Below are 23,285 nucleotides of genomic sequence, written 5' to 3' on the forward strand. Positions count from 1 at the left end.
AGTATGGAGGAAAGGGGATGGGACGTAAGAGTAATTACAAGTAACTCAATGTAGTGACTAACGTAGTCTTAGTCCTTAGTCCCCGTTCCTCCATACGTCCCACCATCCTCCCCCCTAATAATACTGGTGTCATTAGGCAATGTTAAATATTGTCGACTAGTAAATGGGGACTGAGGTGTGGCGCTGGTGGGCAGAGTCAGGGCAGCGCACGATCTCAGGGCCGCACCCCGGGTGCCTCTAAATTTAAAGGGGAAGAGGGTGTTTTCTGTTGAAAAAGGTTCCATCTCCTGTCCCTAGGAAGGGACACCCTTGCAGTATGTAGGAAAGGGGACTAAGGACTAAGAGCAAGTTAGTCACTATGGTGAGTAACCTGCTATCCTTTGATTAAAAATTACAAAACAGCTATGTACCAGGCCACTATGAAGGATGCAATGAACAGTTGACAGCACCATACTACACAAGACTACAGTAACGTGGAGTCCTCACTACAGAGACTGTGTTCCAGGTACAACACAATGACTCCTTAGAGCTCAACGAGTGTGGCCTCAGTAATGAAACTCCAAACTGATTAGGATCACTAGCTCACGTGAGCCAGACACTCTTTAAGGTTTCCTGTGTCAATTCAAGATCAGAGCTTTTCCTTAGGGTGGCTAGTTTGGCAAGTGGTTATCCCAACAGTAGTAGCCCCCTGCTCGGGCGTCCCCGCCCGATGAGATTGAATCCTTTCATGCCATGATTTCCAGGGCATCGGAGCTTTTTCAGCTCTGCCCAGAAGAAAAGAAGAAAGAAGGGTTCCTTTACCAACGGCGTGAGGCTAAAAGGAAGACGGTCCTCGCCGTACCGCTTCTTGATGAAATCTGGGATGAGGGGCTCACCCTCCTCAAGAACCCTGCCACGGCGCTGGCAAAGAGGGACCGGTACGAGAAGCAGTACCGGGTCCCCGATGCTGCCCCCTTGTGCCTTAGGACACAGCCTACCCCGGATTCGGTCGTCTCTGCGGCGGCAAAGAAGAAAGCTCGGGGGGCATCGGCCTCGACATCAACTTCCCTGCCGGACGGCAAGGGCAGGAAGTTGGACACGATGGGACGACGAATCATCTCATCCGCAGCAACGACTATCAAGGCGGCCAACGCCCTGGCTATCGTAGCCCGCTATGACAGGGAGTTGTGGTTCAAAATCGCTCCTCTGTTCGACTTCCTTCCGGACGCCAAAAGGGCTGAGGCCCTTGAAATCCTACAGGAGGGGGAGATTGCTTCGGACCACGCCATCACGGTGGCAACGGACATCGCCGACACCGCTTTCCGTCAGTTGGGCAACAGCGTTTGCTTGAGACGACGAGGATGGCTCAAGGCCACGGATTTCCGCCAGGACTTACAAACCAAGGTTTTGGACATGGCCTTCGACGGGAACAACCTGTTTGGGAAGGCGGTTGATGAGTCCCTTCAGGCCATCAAGACGGACACAGAGACCGCCCGGGCACTGGGAGTGCTCCAACAACGACAGCTGTCCTTTCGGAGCTCCGGAGGCAAGGTGCCTCCAAGGGATCCGGCAGTGGCTCCTCCACTTACCGCCAAGCGGCAAGGTCTTCGTCCCAGGAAGCCTACAGAGGACGCGGCAAGTCAGGTGGTGACCGTCGTTGTCGACAAGGTCGTCAAGGAGGCAAAGTGGCCTCCAAACAAGATTGGACCGACCGTGGGGTCGGGCCCCCGCCGAAGCACCCCGGTGGGAGGCCGGCTGGCAAGGTTCGTCAGCGTGTGGGAGTCCATCTCCACTGACCGTTGGGTGCTGGACGCCCTGGCCCAAGGGCACGCCCTTCAGTTTCAGAAGAAGTGCCCTCGCGTTCCACCCGTGGCCAGGAAGGAAAATCACGTCCCTCAACTACTGTTGGAAGTAAGGGCGATGCTCAAGAAGGGTGCCATCGAGCTCGTCCCAAAGAGGCGTCGGGGCTCTGGAGTTTACTCAAGGTACTTCCTCGTAAAAAAGAAGACAGGAGGATGGCGCCCCATCCTGGACCTACGACGACTGAACAAGTACATCAAGGCACAGAAGTTCCGTATGGTCACCCTCCAGCATGTGCTGGGACAGCTGGAGGAGGGCGATTTCCTGTCGTCGTTGGACTTGGAGGATGCGTACTTCCACATCCCCATTCTAAAAAGACACCGAAAGTTCCTCAGGTCGTGGTCCAAGGGCGGCACTACCAGTTCAAGGCCCTCCCGTTCGGATTGAAGTCGGCACCCAGGGTGTTCACCAAGTGCCTCGGACCGTTGGCGGCACGGCTGTGCCTACAGGGGATCCACGTCTACCCCTACCTGGACGACTGGCTCATCCGGGCAAGGACAAGGGAGCTCGCCGTGGAGCACTCTGCGAAGACCGTCCAGCTGCTCACGGACCTGGGATTCTCCATCAACTTTCCAAAATCCCACCTGGTTCTGTCGCAAGTCGCCCTGTTTCTGGGAGCCAAGCTCGACACAGTGGCGCGGCTGGCCTCCCTGTCGGAGGAAAGGACCAAGACCATTCTGGGCAAGGTGCAGCGTCTGCTGTCCACGGACATGGCCAGGGTAAGATCTATCAAGTCCCTCCTCGGGATGATGTCGTCCTGCATTTATCTGGTGCGCCTTTGCAGGCTTCGGATGAGACCCTTACAGGAGTTCCTCAACGCCCGCTGGATCCAGTCGACGGGAAGCTTCGAGGACAGGATTCCTCTCAACGAGACGTTCCGTCAGGCGATCCGGTGGTGGGGTACCCGCTCCCATCTGTCGGCGGGCACGGATTTTCAGACCCCAGCTCACCAGGTTACGGTGACGACAGACGCCTCCCTGGAAGGTTGGGGAGCGCACTCCGGAGATCTTCACGCGAGACGCCTTTGGCTCCCAGAGGAGAAGTCTCTCCACATCAACATCTTGGAGCTCTGCGCGGTGTTCTGGGCCCTCAGGTCTTTTCTTCCGTCCCTCAAGGGCAAGGTGGTGAGGATCTTCACCAACAACACCACCACGATGTTCTACATCCGGAAACAGGGCGGAACCAGGTCCTATCCAAGGAGGCCCAGGATCTGTGGCATTGGGCCGTTGCCCAAGGGATGTTTCTGGTGCCTCTTCGTCTGGCAGGAATAAAAAACACGATCGCCGATTCACTCAGCAGGGAGCTGCGCTCGTGCCACGAGTGGGAACTACGCCAGGATCAACTGGATCGACTCTTCCGACGATGGGGCGAACCCCAAATCGATCTCTTTGCGACAGCGACGAATTCCAAGTGCCGGAGGTTCGCCAGCAGGTTCCCCCAGCCGAGGAGCATGGGCGATGCTTTCTCGTTCCCCTGGGATGGCCTATTTCTTTATGCATTCCCTCCGCTGCCGTTGCTGCTCCGGCTCATCAACCAGCTCAAGAGGTCCCGGTGCAGGATGATCCTCGTCGCACTGGCGTGGCCGAGACAGATCTGGTTCCTGGACCTTCTGGACTTGTCAACGTCCCCACCAGTCAAGCTGCCGACAGACGCAGACCTTCTCTCCAGAGAAGGAGGCACCATTCTTCACCACAACCCGGAGTCGCTGAAATTGCAGGCCTGGCTCCTGCAGCACTAGAGTTTGGAGGGTACGACATCCCGGCCGACTGCAGAGAGGTTCTTGCAAAGACCAGGGCGTCCTCAACTCTAAAGTGCTATGGACATAAATGGAAGAGGTTCTCTGTCTTGTGCCGTGCACAGAAGATTAACCCGCTGTGGATTACGGCCCCTCAAGTACTGCCATACCTACTGTCGCTGGCCAAAGCTGGACTGGCTCACGCCTCCATCAAAATACATCTGGCTGCGATCTCCCGATATACCAGGACGACAGGACGGGCGTCCTTGTGGTCTCATCGCCTGGTGAAAGAATTCATGAAGGGACTATTCCGATCATTCCCGCCGGTGAAGGCTCCTGCCCCGGCATGGGAGCTTAATGTGGTGCTGACCAAGCTCATGGGGGCCCCATTCGAGCCTATATATTTGGCGCCTTTGAAGTTCCTGTCATGGAAGACGGCTTTCCTCGTGGCCATTACCTCTGCACGACTAGTGGGAGAGATCCAGGCCCTATTTTGCAAGCCTCCATACTTGACTTTTCATGACACGAGGGTGGTGCTGAGGACACACCCATCCTTTAAAGTCAAGGTGCCGTCGGACTTCCACCTCAACGAGCCCTTGGTGTTGCCAGTTTTCTTCCCGTCGCCTTTGTCGCCGGCTGAGAGGACTTTACACTCGCTGGATGTAGCTAGAGCGCTGAAGTTCTACGTAGACTGCACAAAGAGTTTTCGGAAGACATCACAGCTGTTTGTGAACTTTGGAACTGTGAATCAAGGGAAGACTCTCTCGAAGGCTTCCATTTCCAGATGGCTCTCCGGCTGCATCATGCACTGTCACCAGTTGGCAAACCGACAGCTGCCCGGCCGTCCGAGAGCCCATTCGACCAGAGCGATCGCTGCTACCACAGCGTTCCTGTCTGGTGTGCCCCTGCTGGACATCTGCAGGGCTGCGACGTGGAGGTCGACGCACACCTTCACAAGATTCTACTGTGTCGATCGGGACTCCAGTGAGGAGTCCAGGGTCGGCCAAGCAGTGCTGCGCAACCTGTTCGCCTAAGGTGAGGCTGGTGAGGAGGTAAGAGTTGCTTAATGTTGAGTTGTTGTATTGCTTAATGTTGAGCCTGTTGCCACCTCCCGTGGTCGTGCGTGTGTGTACTTCTATGTATTTTTATTCATGAGCATGTGAATCCATGCCAGACCCCATGCTGGAGAAGGAACAAGTTACTTACCTGTAACTGTTGTTCTCCAGCATGGGGCTGGCATGGATTCACATGCGAACCCTCCCGCCTACCCCTCTGCGGCTCTTCACTTGGTCATACTGCCACTTTACATGCTACCAAATCTGAGGATGGCTGCCGGAGGCGGGGCTTAGGGAGAGGGCAGTCATTGGCTGGGGGCAGTATGACCCAGAGACCAGTGATTGGTTACTACTAAGAAAGACAGATCAGAAACGAAACTGATACTGATTTTTTTCAATACCGAGGATTCCCGGCCTGACGACGGGGAATATTCATGAGCATGTGAATCCATGCCAGACCCATGCTGGAGAACAACAGTTACAGGTAAGTAACTTTTTCCTAATGAACCCTTCGGGTGTGCTAGTTACTAATTGGAGTACCTCCTCCAAAATAACAAAGGGTACTTTACTGCTAAATGTGGGTGTTGTTCTTCACAAGTATTTCATATGCATGAATCAGGTTCTTAATTTACCTTATCCCCCTGTTAGATTTTTAACAAAGTATTTAATAGAGTGGAATCCAGAGTGCTCATATCATTATGTCACATAAGGTGGCCAGTGATAAAACATATTCTGAGCTTTCAGTTGATGGCCTTACTGCCACGCATTCATTAATGAAGGGCAGAGTGCAGATGTTGGCTAATTTTTCTTCATCATCATCAAGTTCCAGCAAATCGGTTGACTGTCTGTGCTTGTTCCTTTCCGAAACAATGTCCAACATCAGAAGGTTCTCTACCACCATGGAATTCATTATTGGTGGTGCGTACTGGTCATGGACTCACAAATGAGGACTTTCTTCTAGTCGTTGAATAGATGCAAGAAAAGAATGAATACAATAACGTTTCATCAGAAATCATAGTGATTTAATGTAGGGCAATGGTGGAGACTCCACATGGAGAATTGGTAGGTTTCACTATTAAATAAATCAAACCTGATGTTAAGTGAAATAGTTTCAATCAATTTTCTGCCACAGTAAAGCATGTTTTTAAAAAGATTGTGATCAGTTTTGGCAACTTTAGTGACTGAAAAGTAGCTGGTAATTTTGCTTTTATTAGTTTCTGGGACAAAGTTTATTATACCACCTTGGTCATTACTAGCAGAGTCTAAAAAGAATAATTAGACCACAAATCAGATTCCATTATAGTGGCACTTGCTCCTGTCTGGACCGTAAATTACAATGAGTGGCACTTCATCAATGTTTGCCTTGACCACCACCGTTCTTCCATTTTGAGCTATAGTAGAAGTATGTCGTAAATTGTCTGGTTAGAGATGTCAATAACCAACTGGTTATGGAAGTGGCTTACATAAAGTCCAAGTAGAGATAGTTTTGCCCCGGGCCATCATGGTCATCAAATTCTCCTGGGTTGTTCCTTCCTCCAGACATACAGCGACATGTCACTGAAGCCCTTTGACTGCTGTGCTTGTTCCTGTCAGCTCGATGGGGCTGTTATGTCAGGCGGTGGGTGTGCTCTCTGCTGATATGCAATGTTCATAATCCGCTCAAAGAGCTCATCCATGTCTGCAGTGACTGCTTCTAGTGCAGACACAGCCTGCAGTTCCACATGCAATCACTTAAATTAACAGTGATTTCATGACTTACATTTAGTGTCATATAATGAGAAAGGTTTCTTGTTGGACATTGGTAGTGGATTCGAATACCATTTGCCATGTTTGCAAATGCGTTTCCTCATAACTAGTATACGAATATGTGGATTGTTTGTTGGTGAATATAGATTTAATGCAGGTTACCCACATTGTGTCTAGACAGTTTACAAATCCACGTCCTGTAGGGTTAAAATCATTTTACTTAATATAATCCTCATATGACATGCATTCCACAGGATGAAAAATCTAATGGAGCTCTGTTGTGTTAATTATGAAATGAGTTCATAGTTGTAAACTGAGTTCAAATGCACATTGTCTTACTTTGTACTATTATTCTTTCTCTGGATAGGAACCTGTAAATAGCCGTCTACCTCCTCACCTTATTGCACTTGACTCGCATATCACAGGCTTTTTTGATGATATTGGATACTTGGATCTGCTGCCTTGTCGTCCTTTTGATACTGTTTTTATTTTCTACATGAAGGCTGGTCAGAAAGCCAGCCAAGAGGTAAGAAATGCCTGCAGCCCTGTTAAAATGTGTTTCTTGTTAATAATAATAGAAGTGCTTCAAGTGTATTGCATAATTAAACATTTATGTTTGCAAGTTAAAGCGGAGGTCTCCAAACCTTGTTCTCAAGAGCCAAACTAATTATGTGTTTTCAGGATATCCAGACAAAATATATTTGGAAACAGTGACTCTAGTTGAATGTTTTTAAATAGAAATTACCCTGGAAGCGTGGTGTGTTTTGTTATTGAGGACTGAGCTTGGGGACCCCTGGGTTTGGGAATTGGTGCATATTAATGGTAGAGACGTTGATAGTATTTACCTTACATTTGAACTGTTTTACTGATTTAAAGACATATTCATATCAAGAATATCATTTGCTAAATTATGTAAAGACTCGAATGTAACCACCATTAAACATTGGAAAAACAACTTCTCTCATCAGGGAAAAGGCACTTAAAGAATATTTCTTACTCAAAGATGCAGTGAACCAAGAGAGACGCTGCAGTTGGAACTTTTTGGTGAATTCTAGAGGTTTATATGTGCTTAATGGTGCTTTCGCCTCTGATATACCGCCAGTGGTGACCTGGCATAAAGGCACATCAATAATAGACTACATATATGTGAATACTGCATTGTGGCCTCCTATGAAGACATCCTGTGTGGTTAAGTCAGAGTTGAGTGATCATAACATCCTTATGGCGGAGTGGGGAGCCAGGGTGGCAAGTGAGGTCGTCCAAATTGAACCCCCACAAGGCTGTATGGTAGTGAATGCAGGTGGGAACCGTCTTTGATGGTCGGAGGACAACTTGGTGCATTTCAATTGTCTTCTAACTCATGGTGGGATAAGAAATGACACTCAGGTTGAAAATGTGGGGATTGTATACTGTGATGTAATTCAGGCATTCCAACAGGGGAAATCAAACACAAAGCCGCCAGTGCGACATTTGCATAGTTACGATAATGCAGTAAGATTAAGAAAATCACAGTATTGCTCTGAATTGAGAAAGCTCGCACATTTCCTTCCACCAGTAGGATGGCTTTAGCAAAACAGATAAAAGCAAGTTATAGAAATTGGATCAAGGGGCATATAGCACTCCTTTATCAACAAGATGGTGCTAATATGCTAAAGAGCTTAGCAAGTAAAAATATCTCGAAAATGTGGGCTGTCATAAATCAATCAATAGTAGGTCCCCAAATAGTAATGCAATCCACCCCGGTGAATACGCAACTTTGGGTATCACATTTTACACAGCTTTATGCGGCGGCCAAGGGTAGTAAGACCCTTCAGCAATTAAAAATACAAATTGACTTCCATCTAGCAATTGATCATTCCGATATCTTACATCTCATTAAAACATCTAGCAACTCTAAGGCAGTTGAGCTGGATGGTCTTTCCAACTACGCACTGAAAGCCCATCCAAAGATTTGGTCATCTATACTGTTTAAGATTTTTTCAGCTGTAAATTATACACAGACCTTACCAAGGACGTGGACACAAGCCATCACGGCACACATTTACAAAAAAGAATATCGGCAATTTCTGGCTAGTTACCGACCCATCTCACTCCTGGATGCCCCGGGAAAAATGTTCTGCCACTTAATCCTTAGAGAGCTAAACATGTGGGCTACAGCCAAAAAACTCACGGACCCCTTACAATCAGGCTTTAAGGGTTTGGGCACCATTCCAAACATATTAGCCCTAACCATGATTCAATCGTATTATGCCGCTAGGGGTCAGGTGATTTATTTGGCTTTCATTGACTTCAGAGCCGCATTTGACTCTGTAGACAGTGTATTGTTATTCAGCAAGTTGAAATATTATGAATGCCCCAACTCTTTAATCTCTTTGCTAATGCTATTTCACATGAATACTACTATGAGAATGTGAGTAACCCTTGATGGCAAATTGTCCCCCAGAATCGATACACACAGAGGCCTGAAGCAGGGCTGTGCACTAACTTCCTTTTTGTTCAATTTTTTCATATTGGACATCGGAGCTTTGTTCACAAATTGCGATAGCGATTCCCCCAGATTAGGAGACCAAAAAATTCCCTATATATTATATGCAGATGATTTGGTTCTCTTATTACAAACTCCAAAGGGTCTTCAACAAATGCTACAGCAATTGGGTTCATATGCGCAATTGAACAACTTAGACATTAATACAACGAAAACACAATTGTAGTCTGTAACAAAACACACGGAGGTCTACAAAACGCAAGTACACAATGCATTTGCAGGACTCCGAACTATCCATTGTCCCTCAATCGAAATACTTAGGCGTAATGATTCAGCATGCAAAATCTGTGCAGCAGGATGCACTTGAACCAAAAAAGCGTGCATTCTGGCATCTGCTGGAGTCCAATTATTGGAAACAGATATTACATCTACCCGGGAGCACTCTGATAGCCCTGATACATCATGAATTATGTGTTCTGTCATTATACTCGCAGGTAACTTGGAAACAATGTGCTTTACTTCGAAAATGTTTGTTGGGATTAAAAAATACCACCATCTTGTCAGTAATAGCGCACTACTTACTTACCTCTAAGAACAGGTTTTCAGTCACTTGGTGCCAACATGTATAGAACAGTTAGCTGATGCAGCTCTCACCATAGATCTCTTGATCACTAATCCAGATCGGGCTAAAACGAAAATCTTTCAACAGTATTGGGTGGACAATTTAACAAAATGTACTTCATACAAAGACTTCAATAGTTTTCTGTATGGCTCTAAAAGGTATGGAGCCATGGAGGAATATTTGGTGAAATCTCCCTCCCATAACATACGGTCAAAATATCTGAGGTTTAGATTAAACCTATGGAACACACGTGATGTCTTGTGCAAAAGAAGAATGTTGTTGCTTGAACAAAACTATTGCAGATATTGTTTGGATCTAAATCAAAAGGAAACCCTTCAGCATCTTGTAATGGAGTGTATTGCATTAAGAATGGTCCGAGAAAGATGCTTTAAGAGAGTATTTGCCCTGCAAAGGTATCTAGGTCGAGATCAAATATGGCCGTTTTTATTCTCAAATCTGCGACCAACAGTGCAAATTGCTATAGTGCAATACTTAGAAATGATTTTACCCACCTGTATAGAATGAACAGATAGGCGGCTGTGATTTGCCTCCTAGGTGTGCAGTACATAAATGCAGTCAGTAGAAAGGTCGGAAGATTAACACGGCCTTACATTCTATGCATGGTTGAGAAGCAGGTGAAGGCCTATATGCATTTAACCTCCTTGTGTTTTGTTTTTTATTCCCGTGCTTCATCTTTTATGTACCAATTTTCTGATATTGTAAACATTGTAATTTTAGTATTATGTGAATGATAACCGATATGTAAAACATTTGAAAAGTTGCTAATTCAACTAAACAAATACAAAATTTAAAAAAAGATGCTCACATAGGGTCCAAGGGAAGTGTACCTATATTTCCCTACCAGGTCTTTACTGCTCGACAGCATATTGTTGAGACACACGCTTGTTTTATGCCACTTTTGGTGGGCCAGAGTCACTGAGTTTGTTACGTTTTTTTTCTTTTTCTACTTGCTGTCAAATAAAAGAAAACTATATTCAACTCAGACTGGCCTTTCAAGGTTCCCCCGTTACTTAGTGGGACAGCCACTTGCACTAAGGTCCCTTTACCAGTCTGCTGAAGTTCAGCAGATGCACAGAAGAAGGCTCTGTTGTGCATATGCATTGGCTATTGCACTTTAGAGCCGCCATAGAAGGTGGAACCACAGCCATTTTATTTTTTAATAATAGGGTACTATGCCTCTTTTTAGGGACCTTCGTTCTTGGTGTCTACCGCATTTGTTTGGTGTCTGCTGAAAATTGATCTTGTGGAAAAAGGTTTGCAACAAAGGTTAAAAGGAAGACCCTGCGACCCCCCCCCCCCTCTTATGTAGCAAATGGGATCCAAAAGAGCACACCTAACTCCTCTAAGGATGATCGGTGCAGGATGAAGCTCCCAAGTTTTTTCAAAGCCCGTTTTGAGTGCTGATTGCCCCCATATCTGAGGCTATGTAAGAATTGAGGTGTACAGAAACATCAGTGATTGATGTGGTTTTTAAGAGAAACGAAGCTCACATATCAATTTAGGGTGATAACAGTCTAGAGACGGCTTTATTTTCCCTTGGAAGACAAAGACATTGTATCTTCTGCCCAAGGTAACTGACTGCAACAACAACCTGTGAGACCCCCACCTGTATAGGTTACTAATCAAGTGTAACAGATGACCTTAAATCCACACATCTGATAGATGGTTCAGGTGTTTTCATTGCAGTTTTCTTGGCTGGTTATAATGTGGGTTTGTTAGCTGCTGGGTAATTGCACTAAAGGGGTCTTCTAGCTGGTCTCTCCATCTACCCAGGACTCCCTTCAACCTATCCCAGGCTTCCCTAACCCCCAAGGTTAACTTAAATTGGGGACCCCTGTTATCTAGCATATCCTCTCCACAGTATTGGGGGTTTAAGGCTGAGGCCTTCTCTAATAGACTTTCTATGGGAGGGGTACCCTACTCTAGTTGAAGTGCTGGTCTTCAAGATGAATGGTGCCTGTTCCCTCGGACACTCCGCTGGTCACTCCCTCCCTCCGGGTTCACTCCTCTCCTTCTCTTACGTCTCTTTGTTCGATACTACCCTTTCCTCTTCCCACTCCCTACTTGATCTTTTTCCTCTTACTCTGCCCAACTACTGGCTCACCTACTCCTGCTCTCCCTTCTTTCCTCTCTCCCCCAGTTCTCTTTCTCTCTCCCATCCCTTTCTCCCTCTGTCCCTCCAGTTCTTTCACATTCTTTTCCTCCTACTTCTAGCCTCTTCATCCTTCATCCTCCTATTACCCCCTCTTACTCTCACCACTTCACCCACTTTCCCTGCCCTGCTACTGTTAAACTACCTCCTTTAACTCTCTACATTTTCCCACTATCCCTTATGATTGGGTGGCCTGCTACAAATAACCACGCTGACTTCTAAAGTCAAGGGTGTTAATTAAAAATCTTTGATGATCATAATGGCTGATTCGCAAGGTTCTTTGGGGTCTAAAGGGGCCTCTGGATTTTTGTGCTAGGGCTGGCCCTTTCCTCTCTTGACTTCCCTGGGCTTGGTTCCCACCTCCCTAGCTCAGATGTCCCTATCAGGGTGGTAAGTAACTCTCAGATCGTTAATACCTATCTGTCTTTCTTCTTCTCTACACTTTAGGTCTTTGCCCTGAGAAGATGGCTACCTGACTTCTAACTTTCCCTCTCCTGCCATTGTTTAGAACTCGGGGAATAGGGAATGGTGCCTTATTTTACCCAGCGTCACGCTCACACATTTAACACCCTCTTATACCTGACTCTTCTCTATACTTATCTCTTAAGATTCCCTCCTCCCACCACGTTACTGTCCCTCCAATCTCACTGCCTTTCCACCTCCACCCTTCAATCTTACTTCCTTTCGCACTCCTTGCTACCACTTAAATCTCCAAATATCCTTCCTCCATTATTGCTTTCCCTCCTTCCTCTCACTCAACTCTCCCCACCTCTTACTGATTCTCTAGTTAAACTTCCGTCTACACCAATATCTACTCCTACTCTCCCACCCAGTCGCTCTTCCCACTCTACCACTACTACTGTTCCTATTCCGCTACTACCACTACCAATGTCTTCCTCTCACCAGGCCTCCAGGGATATCGTCCCCTGCTCACCTCTCTCGCTAGCCCCTTGTCAAACCCCCAGGTGCACCCTGGGATAAGGTGCCCTGCTCACCCCTCTAATGCCCACTATCACCTATCTCCTTCACTTGCTTCTTCCACAGCCTACCTTACTTCCAGTTACTACCACACCTCTACCACTACGTCAGTCTGCCACTACTCGTATTCTACCCCTAATTCTCACACTCCTTCTCTCACACACACTTCACAGACCTCCCTTAACAATAGCCTCTGCACTCTGGTCGCTCTCACCTTCTCTGGCTCTTGGATGTCCTCCGCTGCCGCCGGTCCTCACCCAACTGCAGCCCACACCAAACAACTCCCAAGCTCCCTCTTATATATATCCCTTCCCCCACTCTGGATCGACCACTTACCTTACTTTCAAGGGGTTTGACAGGGGGAGGCCTTGGGAGGTTACACAAGGACTTTATGCCCCGCCCCCTTTTCTACATGGCTTTGCTTTATTAGGGAGTTTCTCTTGGTGAGCTGGCTCTTCTTCTTTTCTGGTCTGTGGTTTTTCTTGCAAGGATGTTATGTAGCGTAACGCCAGGTCCTGCCAGGGAGGAGGCCTGTCTACACATTCTCTGGCATCCAGGGTTGTTGGGGTCGGGCTCCCTCCCACCCCCGACAGGGCTGGTTCAACGGCCTTGTCACACCCTCTACTACTCTTGCACTTCCCCTCCGCTACCATTCTCTCCCGCAGCTTCACTCTCTCCATTAGGTTTCACACTCTCTCACACATAATACTTGACCTGCGTCTTCAGTACAACTGAACCACAGACTCCTCGACACTCTTCCCCTCCTTTGATCCTCCTGGTCTCTCGGTCTAACTGCACGCCTTCTGACCTCACCGGAACACCCCATACACACTTCAGCTTTTTAAACAAGAATTATGAGAACACATTTGTAGTCTTAGTTGTACCGTTAATAACGGCAATAGTGTAGGCTAATGTTTTTTTCCATTCAGCGTTCACCCAGTTACTGACTAGGAGTAGCTAGCGCATAGCTTTTAGATTTTAAACTTTTTTTATTGGCAAATACATACACCAAAACAACAGCCCCACGATGGGGCACTTCGGATGCATAATAATTACATTTGACAGAACATTAACATCTGTGTCTATGCACATATGTCCTAACCCCTCCATCCCAATCACTAAAAGAGAAAACCTCCCCCCACCCCTGAGCAAATACTAAAAAGGGGACAGAAAACGGGCATGAAACCATGTCAGGCGTAATTTTCTAAGGGAAACCAGACATCATATATTTATATGTGTCCCTTCCAAAACGGACTTTCAAATTCTCCGTTGGTGTCAGGGGCAGTAGAGCACAGAGCATATATTGCAGCGGTACACAGCTTCAAAGAAACAAAACAGAGCAACCAGTCCCTGACTGGATCTCCGCTATAGTCTCACAGTCTTCCATAAAGTCATGGCCTAAGAAGCCCAGACCCAACAGAGTCAAATGCCAACACTCAGGACCAGCGAACATTCGTTACTAACTGGTATTGGTCAAACAGTTCCCACATCCAATCCATCCTGGGGTGACCCCTGAGGATTTCTATAGGCGTGTCTTTTAAACTAGCACAGCCTTGATACCAGGCCCACCCACATGATTCGATTGGGTGGTTTTGTTGATTTCCATTCAACCAAAATAGCCTTGTGTGCAGCGAAAACCATGGTATTTATTAACTTCCTTCTGGGAGTATCGTCATGCCGTTCCTCTACCTGTGCCCCAAATACCATAGATCCAGGTGTAGAGTGTGAGCGACCCTGAAACCTTTGTGATCCTAGTGAATACCATCCCCCAGAACAACTGAATCTTAGGACAAGACCAGATTTAATGTCACACTGTGCCGAGCTGCACACATCTCGTCCAACACCATGGGGCATTTAGCATCTTCATCATATGTAATTTAACTGGGGTATAATAGAAGCGCTGTATGATTTTGAATTTCCCTATTACCAAAGTTATATGACACTTAGTTATTCAGTGAGAAGAATACACATATATCCTCACTATCTAATCGGATCCCCAGATACTCTGGCAATTTAGCTGCTAGTTCTGAGTTCCTACCTAGATTGTTTGGAATACATGAGAGGGAGAACAGGGGAATGTGGAGATCACAGCATTGATCATGGAACAATATGGGGTACCCTTTTGCTGATGACTTGTTTCATTTGAGAGGTTGCCCTTCCTTCTCAAAAAGTGGTTTGAACAGGGTAGGATGTGAACCTGTGCGACACTGGCGCTAAATCGGTTGCGAGTTTACACTCCGTATTCTTTACTAAGTTTGTAAAAATTAGCAGAAGCTTGTTAATATTTTATAGCATGGTGATTTTAATTGTACAGTTCAGCATACGTTTCAACCCGACAGGAGTCTTTTTCAAGGCTGCGGTAGGTATATATATTGTGCAGTGTTGTGTATGTGTTAACAAACACCCAATTAGTGCAGACCAAAGCAAGTGATTTGTGAAGAAACCAATGTTTTGTGTGTCAGGTTGAGTGGTCTACTGATATGAAAAGAGTTGTACACTATTGTGGTGCAAATAGCAATTATTATTAGGATCACATTTATGATGATTATATTATAACAATATACGTTAAGAACAATTTAGGTGACAAGGTGTACAGCAAGTACAAGTCAAACATTCACAAGATGGTTATACATGTTTGGTTTTTGACTACATAGTTAGGCACAAGGTTTATCATAGCGTAATTAATTCTTATCAATGACGGGATGCACCAAGGAGAAAGGGAAAAAGGCAAGGAGGGAAGGGAAAACTTGGTTAGCTATTGATGGTATCGTTACCGGGCCATGTGGATTCATGGAAATTGTGTAACGTGGGGGTAAAGGTCCTTACCATGTGGTAATTGTGAGACAGTGCAATGACTGTTGGTGTGGTGTTCTTGAATAGAGCCTCTTGTTTAGTAACGACCTGTAGGGTAAGCATATAGTGTAGGTGGTTATGTACTGTAAATAGCACTGTGCTTAGTAAAGGGAGGACGTGCCTCCTTGTGACAGACTCCGCTGTCGGGTATCATGATGTTGCATGTACGCATGAGTTGGGGCAATGGGGTAGCATTGTAGGGCTGGTTTGCAATTTGTTGAATTGTGTGGTTTGCTCGTGGTCCTGATGTCAATAGTGCATGCCATTGGTGGGATGGTATGGGGGATGAGTTGCTAATGGTGTGCACTTATTCTTTCTATACACCTTGTCACCTACATTGTTCTTAACATATATCATTGTATATAAATATCATACATGTTGTGGTCCTAATAATAATTGCTATTTGCACCAGAATGGTTTTCAACTCTTTTCATATCACTAAAACACTCAACCTGATGCTCTAAACATTGGTTCACATTAATTGGGTGTTAGTTAACCACACATCATTCACAATACTGCACAATATGCATACCTACCACAGCCTTAAAAAATACCCGTTGGGTAGAAACATGTGTTGGATGTACTGTACAATTAAAATCACCAAGCCATACAACAAAAATAAAGGCCATAGAATCTTCTCACTAGGCAGGCGAAAGCACGGTCTCTCACTGAGACAGATAGCACCACCTTTGGTGTAACAAGGTCTGGCCTTCGGACCCATAGTCACATTTAGATCTTCTGTGCCTGACCAGTCCAGTCAACACGCAACGCACCCTAACTTCTCGTAATGGAGTGTGTGAGCTGGTGTATTTATATGAAAGCAGAAACATAGGCGGCTAGACCGGATTTTGATTATCCTTGTAAAAATCATTGTTTCTTTTGATTATACACAAGTAAATTAAAAGAAAAATACGAAGCTTCTGCCAATTTTTACAAACTTAGTAAAGAATACTGAGTATAAACTCGCAACCGACCTAGACTAGCGCCAGTGCGACACATGTCCACACCCTACCCTGATAGATAGGCCTTCATTTTGGGAAAGGTAGAAGGATCCTGGACCAGCTCTGCTTCACAAACTGACCGTTCTTGATTATGTGTGAGACCAAGAATGATTCTAGCCTCCGCAAGCGGTATCGGAGTATCAACATCGAAAAGACCTGTATTGCAAACATGTTGCCATTCTTCCTCGCAGCTAACATGTGGCTGCCTACCTGAGTGGGTTCCCCCAAAGAGCGCAAAGACTAAGCCATGATGGGACCATTTTCTTATCGACCCCACTGAGATTGAGTATTCGATGCATGCCAATGTGTTAATGTAGGCCCTACAATGGTATGTTTCTTTATGTGTTTCAGAAGTCGAGCTCAGGGGAGGGCAATGATTTCCTGAGGTATAAAGAGTTGCAGAATAGCCACATAGCCCGCCAGCTAGATGCATCATCCGCATTAAGACATCTCTTAATCCAGCACGTTTGTGCCACCAAGAAGCACAATTTGGTCGCCTGCAATAGCTTGTTATTCAGCCACGCCTTTTTATGTCTGCAAATAACCTCCAGATCTGCATATCCAAAACCAGAATCATACTTGTGTGCATAGGCAGAGGAATCATGTGGGCCAGATATATACATTTCGGCAAGATATTTATTTTTAACACATTGATTCTACCCATAATGGATGGAGATAGAATGTTCCATTTGAGTAAATCAGTTTGAATTTTGGTTAGTATTGGGGTAATTATTCCGAACCAGGCTATCGATCTGGGCACTCGCATGCACTCCAAGCTACTTGATCGCTTGCATTCGCAGCTTAAATGGGGCAGCACAACCCGGATCCCTGTGGCATATCAGTCCTCAGGGGTAACACTCTCGCAGTGTCTCCGGAGGGTAGCTCAGGGGCAACGTGCTTGACTTGGAAGCAAGACGACACGGAGCAACACAGGTTTGATCCCCGGGACTGCGCTTAGAAACCTCTGGGTATTAATCGTGTTATAAATAACCTAACATATCAATATCAATAACACCTCCGACTTGTCATTTATTTTAGAGCCTGCAGGGCACAGCTTTTAATATGAAACTGAGAACATTCAGGAACTCGCGTCGGGCCTTCCGGCGAAAGGGAACTCCCACCCACTGTGAATACAATATAACCCTTCACCGTCAGCTTTCTATGGATGCATCGAGTTGACTTATGACATCACCAGTTACTTGAGCATGCTTCCTGCCAAGAGGCATTGCACATCAGTCACATTGAACCATCACCCTGTATTCCTCATGAGTTTCTTTATTTGAGCTGGGCAGAACTAGTTTATACATTCATGCAGTCCTTTTCTACCGCATTTTTGGTAACACACTCTGTGCATGTCCAAAATCGAGTCCAAGGTGGTATAGGCATTACCAAGAGCAAAACAATACAATATCTGTGCACAGAGGCCTGCTAAAGAGGAATCTTTTTAAGCAAGTGTTTCTTCCAGTCTTTGCATTCTGTCTTTTCCCCCATTACATTTGTCCGTCTCTCTCCTGACTAGAAGGAAGAAAAGCCTGGCACAGACCCAGAGTGTAGCGTAAACTTCCGTAGCGTAAACTTCATTTGTAAAGTTGATACTCCATTCATGCTTTTCTACCTGAGCTCTGAACTATGCCTTCTTGTTGACAAACCCCACCGTAGCTCTAGTGGTACCCTTTTGCAATAGTTCCATCCCCAAGGTTACACCCACCCTATTTATTCATGCTTCTTTGCATAATCTACTCCAAGAATGGAATAATCTGATAAGGGGATGTACGTGATTATTTCGTAGCTGAAAATTTAGAAGCCGAAATGTCTGGTACGCAATAATCATGCACATCCCCCGCCTGCTAGTCCCACTTGCTCCACCCCTCTAACCCTAAAACTTGCCTGCAGTGCCAAACGTAACTTTTGTTCTTCTCTGCAATGCTCTCCCTGCGGCATGAGTTCTGCCTCCCCATTGATGGGTGGAATTTCCACCACAGGGTCCTTTTTAAAAAATATATTTTTTGGTCCCCAGTTTTCCTTTTTATGGAAGCGGGGGACACCCCCGAATTCCCGTAATGTCGCTCAAGGGGGGCGCAGGATACCCCTGCTACTCTTCAACATTAGTGGATTTATTTATTCCAATGCCGAATTTGGCATTTTTGTTCATGCTATCTTTTTTCTCTACTTTTCTGCGGCTACCGAAGGGGGCCCATACCTTGCTTCCTGGCTCTACAGTATCTTAACTTAGTGGAGAATATTAGATTGTGCAGCATCTAAAATTAGAACCCCATATCCTAGGTAATCCGGGAGGTATCTGGGACAGTAGGGAGAGTGGATTTGGGTCGACATTTCCTTTGTAAGAATGCCTTTCCCTTTCCTCTCTCTTTGTTCCCTTGGTCTTGTCGTCACTGTATTATTCCCTTGCTATGGAGAGGACTCCATTTAGGTTTTATCCTTCATGCAAGGCCAAATTCCTGTGGAGAGACAAACACCTTAAGTGTAACAGGTGTCTGCCCCTTAACCACAACGAGGCTTCCTTTGCGGCTTGTAAGCTCCTGCCTTCGAAGACTCTAAAGGAGCGCCGTGGGCAGCCTATGGGATGTCGCAGGCCCAGAGTAGTTCCACAGCCGCCGAGTGTGACGATGGGCTTAGTCATGACCAGGGCTCCGAATCGGAGGCCATCGACCTCACGGCGAGCGTTCCTGCTCCGCGTCGTCTGTCCCCAGCCCCAACACGCACAACGTGAGTCCGGCTATGGGGACTGTACATCCCCGCGACAAGGACGCACATTCTTCCCACACTAAAGACACAACCCCCAGTCTGTCTTCGAATAAACAGTCGAAGCATTCCAAAGCGCCAACGGGCACACCGGATAGTTCGGCAGTGCCTGCTGATAGACAGGATCGGCAGCCCTCCCCACAACCGCAGCCTGTTACCGGGCAATCTAAATCAAAGGGAGCTACCACCAATATTCAAGCGTCCGTCGAAGCGCATCAGAAGAAGGCGTTGGCGGAACAGAAGGCCCTGGTTACGCCGAAAACAAACGTGCAACCTCAGGCCCAGTCTAAACACACTCTTGTGACACCTAGTATTACCGAAAGCATCGCTAACATCGTCTCAGCGGCAAATCAAAGAGAACAGTCGAAGGACTCATCGAAACCAAAGGACTTGTCGAAACCTAAGAATCAACCTAAGGACTCTTCGAAACCTGGAGATAGGCCTAAGGATTCATCGAAACCTACAGATAGGCCTAGAGATACGTCCGAAGATACGCCACAACCATCGGAAACCTCAAAGACTTTTCAAAGGGCCCTGGGTCTCTTTCTTCGACCCTTCAAGAAAAATCTCGACATTCTAGATCAGAAGATCAACTAGACGAGCCTAGGGAAGGGGCTGTTGCGCAACGAGCCCGATGGTGCTTTGTGCATGAGCTCCCTGAAGAAGCCGGATCCGGGGACAATAATTAATCAAATCTAGCCCGGTTCTGCACCGAACTTGAAGAGGAGCTGTAGGAAGCAGTTGACCACCCGATCTCAGAGTGCGGGCTGGATCAGTGTTGGGGTATTCCCGAGAAACACTGTGTAAAAGGAGTGCCCCGGTCTCCTGAGCGCTGACGGAGGTGCGGCTCCACTGGTGACACTACGCAGAGAGCCTGCGCTGGTATTAACACTCGCCATGGGCCGAGCACCACCGATCCTTCGGCTGCAATTACAGAAGGTCTTTGCGACCAAGCCCACACATACTCATCCGGCATGCAGGTGCTCCGGTAATTGCGTAGAGCGCCTGCACATGCCCGACATTTCCGGGTTGCAGGAAGAGCGGGGCGCAGAGCCCTACCAGCGAACACCGGTTCTAAGATGAGGCTGTCCAATTCCCCTCCCCACCGCCTGGCTGACTCCCTAGATGGACGTCCCGAACCGCCACGATAAATCGGGGACCACAGACCAAGAAGGTCATTAGAGACCGCTTCATCCAGCAGGGAGACTCGCCCGGCCCACCCAGTTGCCATCGGGGGTGACCTCAGGCCCTTACAATAACGTGCACTTGCAGGCCATCGATCACAATGTAAATGCCCAGAGAACTGAACGGGCTGGTGGGGGCAACAATCACACTATGTGCTCATAAATAATTGCTAGGCCCACCGCGGGCCACTTAAGAGACCCGCCATAGCCGGCAGAAGCCAGGGACAACACTGTGATGGCTCTACAGTCAACCCGCGGCGCACGTGCCTATGATTAGCCCACAGCACACCAGTGACATGATTCACACGCCAAAGCGGCGACGGGGGAGGTGATTGGCATAGTCCCCTATCCCCACAGCCGCCATCGCGGTGGTCCCCCAGGACACCGGAGCATATGCACGGAGGCAAACTCCACTTTACCGGCTAACTTAACCACCACAACACGGTCCTGGTTGATACTGATATAGAGGCTGGACGGTGGGTTGCCATCCACACCACATATCCTGGCTTGGCAACATATTAAGGATTGCGGAGGGCGGTGCAACAGGGTACGAGGATCAGAACACCTCACAGGGTGCAGGCTAGCCTATTGAAATTAAGAACATGAAGGAAACCGTGAGGACCGGACCAAACACCAAGCTCCGAGGCACAAGGATAAACTCAAACGAACCCCATTGTACGTGCCTCCAATAGCACGCAATTATATTGAAGTCTCACTACGCTGGAGGGCAAGTATAACCTAGATCTGCAGGAGAATTGCACCCACTGCTGAGAGGCCCTAAGGGACACGGCTGCCACTACTGGTGGAGAATTGAGTTACACTTTCAGGACAGATCCCAGAAGCAGGCCCCACGCACGGATGCTGATCAACACGCGCGGCAACGTCAGCATATCACAACTGGGCACAAAAGGAGAAGGGCAAGTTACGTGAAGTGGGATACATAAGACGCTGCCTTGACGCGCCACATTTACAGCAACGGGAGTGATGAAGTGGCTCAGTGAGCTACCACTTTACCCGCCCAATATCACACGTCAAGGTAGCGAGGAGCGGTGGCGAGACACATGACCGCGCTACAACTTTAAACACAGCAACTACGCCCCGCTCTGGAGAGAGAGGATATACAATGCCCAAGGGGGCCCCACCCAAAAAAGGGAAAAGCACAATGGATAAATATACAACACCGACACCTAAGAGCAAGGACGGAAGCTGCGCGGATCAAATACCGACCATGCTGAATACAGAGGGCGCCACACCCGCAACTATGGATCCACAGGCATTCTTTGCCTCGATGCAACAGGGCTTCACAGCGCTAAACGACAGGCTAGATGGCATTAATACAAATATAACCACGATACGTAATCAATTAGAGGCCGAAACTCGGATCAGCGCTACGGAGGACGCGCTACTAACACTCCAGGGCAGAGTGACGGAAATGGCCAAGGACCTGGGTACGGTGAAACTCAAGTGTGAGGACTTGGAGGTCAGATCTAGACGTAATAACGTACAAATAGTTGGGGTTCCCGAAGATGCGCTGAAAGTCAGATGGAGGTGGCTGAGGAGGAAATGCTAAAAAAACTGTTGGGTGATCTGGGCTGGTCCCAAATGTTTGTCATCGAGAGAGCCCACAGATCTCTCGCACCCCGTCCCAAACCGGGAGCCAATTATAGCCAGGCTGATGAACTACAGGGATAGGGACTTGGCACTTTGTACGGTGAGAGAAAAGCAGGAACCTAAACTAGGCTTCAGCATTGTACGGATCTTCCCGGACTACACACTCAGTACAGCAGGAACAATGCTCGTTCATGGGAGTTAAGAAGATGCTCCGTGAGAGAGGAATCCCTTATGCAATGCTATACCCAGCAAGACTCCACCTACAACATAATAACAGGGCGTACTTTTTCACTTTTCCTGAAGAAGCAGTCTCCTTTGTGGAAGCTACAATTCCGTTGCCGCCCAGTCAGCCTGCTGGCGCCCCCAGTTGAGGCGGTGGTTCCTCTCCACGCTCCATTCATGACGACCCTACCATCTGATCTGGCACCGAACTTCAGAATAGTATAAGAGAATGCAGTGGCACATATCCTTGATTTGTATTGGGCACATACACACATGATAATGACAGCTCACTGTAATAATAATGAAGTCACGGCTCACAATGTACACTGGTAACAAATCAATGTGTGAAATGAGGGCAGATAAGTCAATCTCCCGGATCTAAGCAACTACAGAAGCGCCCCCCTGTTGCAGATGCATGGTTTTGGTGTGAAAGGGGAAGTTTTGGGGGGAGATGAAGGCATAGTCAAAGTTCTGGGGACTATGAGGGAGCGGGAGGGGGGACTCAGGAGGGGACTGGGTGTTAAAGGGAAAAATACACAGACAAACACGAGATGGTTGCATGATGGGCGATGAATGACTGAGGAAAGCTAAGAGGATGTTAAATTGATAAGCTGGAATGTGAGAGGGTTGGGTATGCCAGTATAAACACAGAAAATTATGGCGTATGTAAACAGGTTGGGCGCAAAGATTGCATTCTACCAAGAAACACACTTAATGGGACATCGAGCAGCCAAGGTGGCTCCTGGATGGGGCAACCAACACTTCTACACGTCTTACTCGAGCAGGGCACGGGGGGTACTCACACTTGTACACAAGTCACTCCCATACACACACCTGGCAGCTGAATGCTATCCTGAAGGAGGTACGTGATTGCACATGGGGAAATAGCAGAAGAAGAGGTACTCATTAATGTGTACAGACCCAATACAGATGAGCCAGAATACTATAACAGCGTGTTCAGGATATGCAGCAAGTATCCTATCGCTCATGTGATTATGGACAGGAATTTTAACATGAT

General features: G+C 47.2%; 1 protein-coding gene across 6 annotated transcripts in view; it reads left to right on the forward strand.

Annotated features, from left to right (window-relative positions):
* The window catches only part of RALGAPB (Ral GTPase activating protein non-catalytic subunit beta), a 2,501,232-nt gene that overhangs the window by 2,080,816 nt on the left and 397,131 nt on the right, over positions 1-23,285 (forward strand). For all 6 annotated transcript variants that reach the window (XM_069652125.1, XM_069652127.1, XM_069652128.1 and 3 more), the window contains one exon: positions 6,743-6,901. In XM_069652125.1, the coding sequence (XP_069508226.1) occupies positions 6,743-6,901 (159 nt within the window). The remainder of the gene's footprint in view (positions 1-6,742; positions 6,902-23,285) is intronic.

Source organism: Ambystoma mexicanum, chromosome 3p (genome assembly GCF_040938575.1).
Source record: "Ambystoma mexicanum isolate Mex_15411 chromosome 3p, UKY_AmexF1_1, whole genome shotgun sequence".
Classification (NCBI taxonomy): domain Eukaryota; kingdom Metazoa; phylum Chordata; class Amphibia; order Caudata; family Ambystomatidae; genus Ambystoma; species Ambystoma mexicanum.